The sequence below is a fragment of the Ammospiza caudacuta genome, chromosome 17 (genome assembly GCF_027887145.1).
Source record: "Ammospiza caudacuta isolate bAmmCau1 chromosome 17, bAmmCau1.pri, whole genome shotgun sequence".
NCBI lineage: Eukaryota > Metazoa > Chordata > Aves > Passeriformes > Passerellidae > Ammospiza > Ammospiza caudacuta.
In genome coordinates this window covers 11,614,400-11,617,275 of record NC_080609.1, presented here as the reverse complement: position 1 = coordinate 11,617,275, position 2,876 = coordinate 11,614,400, and the positions used below count along the sequence as shown (strand labels likewise).

Below are 2,876 nucleotides of genomic sequence, written 5' to 3'. Positions count from 1 at the left end.
CCAGCCAGTGTAAGTAGACAGAATTACACTGGTTTAGATCAGCTTAAGTTCCGACCTATATACTCCAGTGGAGTTAATCCTAATTTCCACCACTGAAAGTGGGATCAAATTCACTTTGTCTTTAATAAAGCAGTGGATGATAAGCGAGTCTCTTCTCTGTCGGATTCTGCTTGAGAAAGGAAATTCTTTGTGGTGCTAAATGATGTCCAAGACAGTTTATATAAAATAAAGCTAGAATTTCATCAATTTCAGCATGGTGAAAACCAATATTGGTAACAGCTATTTATGCTTTAATCTTAGCAAAGTTCCTTGGGTACAGACAGGGCATCAGCTGGTGTGGTGAGTCTGTAACCCTTTCTGAGCGCTGCTTGGGAGGAAAAGGAGGAGGCAGGCGGCTGATTTTCAGTGACATGAGGCTGCTGAACACACTGAGACTCAGACTTTGTTACACCAATAAATAACATCACATTGTCCAGAACTGGAGGTTAATATGCGGGGCCTCCAGGAGGTGATATTTGTTTTCTTGCATGTTGTACTGAGATCTCAGGACAGGCAAAGGGTCGGGGGCTGAAAGGATGTAATCGATGCTGAATTTGATTTCAGAATCCGATTTTGCTAAGGAGGAATTGCTCAGGCTCTGCCTGCTGGTCACGCTGTTTGGAGCAAACCCACAAGGCTCCACAAGTTTTGGGCCCGGTTCAATTCTTTCATGTTTGCTTTCAGAAGAGGAAATGTTGTTCAAAGCAGAGTCCACAGAAGAGATACTGGGGGATGAAGGACTTTTCACTCTGCTCGGTCTCTGCTCCTTGTGCTCCCTTTTCACGTTCCTCCTCCTCCGTCTTCTCCTGTAATTCCCATTTTCAAAGAGATCCAGCATGGATTCGCATCCTGCTGCAAAGCTCCAATAGTTTCCTTTCCCCTTCTCATTCCCTTCTGTTCTGGGAACCTGTATTTATTTAAAGGCAGTTCAGTGTTTGCATGTGTTACAGATGCTGCTGTTTAGCATCTGCATTCATTTACATTTAAGAATGGTGTAAACACATATGACAAGACTTTTAAGCCCATTCTCTGTCATTATATGAGTAAGATGTAAGCCCCATCCTCTTCAATTTGTTATCTATTAGCATACATCAGACAAGGATATAGTCCTTATCTCTCTAATTGACAACTCAGAGAGATTTTAAGTGATTTGCAGCTCAGCTGTTTGTTTCCCTTCTTTCCTCGTGATGAGATTATTGCTGCCTATATTTTTTTAGCCATGCACAGTGTGTATGTAAATACACAGTAACTGATCTTACCTTCACAAAACAACTGTTAAGCGATAAGTTATGTCGGATGGAGTTCTGCCAGGCTCTTTGATTTGATCTGTAGTAAGGAAATTTCTTCATTATAAAGTCATAAATGCCAGAGAGGGTGACTTTATTTGAAGGGCTTTGCTGGATGGCCATTGCAATTAAGGCAATGTAGCTGGAAAAAGGAAAACTTGCTGTTACACCATCGCCCTACTCACAGACTCAGTTTTTAGGACCACATGGGTACATGTGTACTTCTATCCTGCTTCCAAAATTCCCCTGGTGGATCTGTGCCCTGAATTAAGGTGTCCTAGGGAGAAGTGCTGAGTGTGGTCACTGCCTGTCCTCCATGAGCCCCAGGTGACACAGCAGGGTCAGTGCCAGGCACTCAGTGCAGAGGACAGGATCACACACCTCTCCAACTCCCTCTGAAAAGTTTCCCTGAGCAGGAAGGCTGCAGTGAGGCAGAGCAGGCTCAGAGTCCCTGTCACAGGAGACTCTGCTTGTGGAAAGGACCTTAAGTGTCCCTATGAACACCTACACTGTGCTCCTTCCCACCACACCGGCATTTTCTTTATCCAATTCACCCCTTGGCACACTGAAAAATTTAATTCCCTTCTCCCAGGGGTCCTGGAGGTTGGTTCTGTCTGAGATCTGGGAGCTTAAGGGCATGCCAGAGTTGCTGTGACCCCTCTTGGGAGGAAACAAATCATGAACACTTCACACAGAGAAAGGGGGGAAACCTGCCCACTGCAGTGCCAGACCCATCTCACACACCTGGCCCCTGTGATCCCACCAGCCCAGAGCTCAGAAACCTCACACAGACAGGGGGACTTGGAAAAACTTCCTCTTACCTGTACGCTGGTCTGGTGAATTTTTTCTCTTCGTCAGAACTACAGGTAGGATAATCATCCCCGTCATAATTGAAGCAGTTGTAGGGGTACTGCGTGTTGTCAAACATCGTCCTGCTCCTTGCTCAGCTCCTGTGGAGTGAGAGAGATGGAGTGATGTTTCTCAGAGCTTGGACTCCCTCCTCCCTTCTTCCCTCCCCTCTGTCTGTCTCATTCCCTCTCTCCCCCCTCCTCACACTCCCTATCCTCCGTGCACACACACACACACACACACACACACACACACACACTCTCTCCGTGATGGGGTGGGGATTTGTTTGTGCAATTCTCGCGTCCCAGCCAGCCCGTCTGTCCGGATATTATTTTTTTGGGGGGGGGGGGAGATTGTTGTTATTGCTGTCCTCGCTGTTTTCCCCAGCAGGGTGGCACAGGGCAGGCTGCTGGGGGCTGCTGGGGCTGGGGTTTGGGGTGAGCATCCAGATTAGGGGCTGTTTGGTGCCGGTAGCCGCGCTCCTCTCGCTGGGTGGTCCCGGCTGGAGAGGGGCCAGCGCTCCCCCTCCACATCCACAACGTGACAAAGGCAAACAGCGTGATGTTCGTAAATCATGCTTCAAGGTCCCTGCTTGGAAATTAAACTTTGAGAACGGAGCGCAGCTCCCCACAGCCCCCCGTGTGCTCCTGCTCTGGGTTTTTCTCTCCCCTTTCTTAATTATTTATTTTTGGAAAACCGACG

At 47.6% G+C, this 2,876-nt stretch overlaps 1 protein-coding gene across 1 annotated transcript; it reads right to left on the bottom strand.

Moving 5' to 3' along the window:
• Positions 1-463: 463 nt before the first annotated feature.
• FOXL3 (forkhead box L3) lies at positions 464-2,253 on the bottom strand. The gene is made up of 3 exons (XM_058816313.1): positions 2,147-2,253; positions 1,299-1,467; positions 464-946 (listed from the first exon to the last, which is right to left on the bottom strand). Exons 1-3 carry the CDS (start codon positions 2,251-2,253, stop codon positions 464-466), a joined length of 759 nt encoding a protein of 252 aa, XP_058672296.1.
• Positions 2,254-2,876: the final 623 nt, after the last annotated feature.

Excerpts from the sequence above, each read along its gene's own strand:
- FOXL3 (XM_058816313.1), bottom strand. The coding sequence starts at position 2,253 with ATGTTTGACAACACGCAGTACCCCTACAACTGCTTCAATTATGACGGG. Across the intron at positions 1,468-2,146 it reads TTCACCAGACCAGCGTACAG|CTACATTGCCTTAATTGCAA; the intron begins GTAAGAGGAAGT and ends TCCTTTTTCCAG. Across the intron at positions 947-1,298 it reads TTAACAGTTGTTTTGTGAAG|GTTCCCAGAACAGAAGGGAA; the intron begins GTAAGATCAGTT and ends AAATAAATACAG.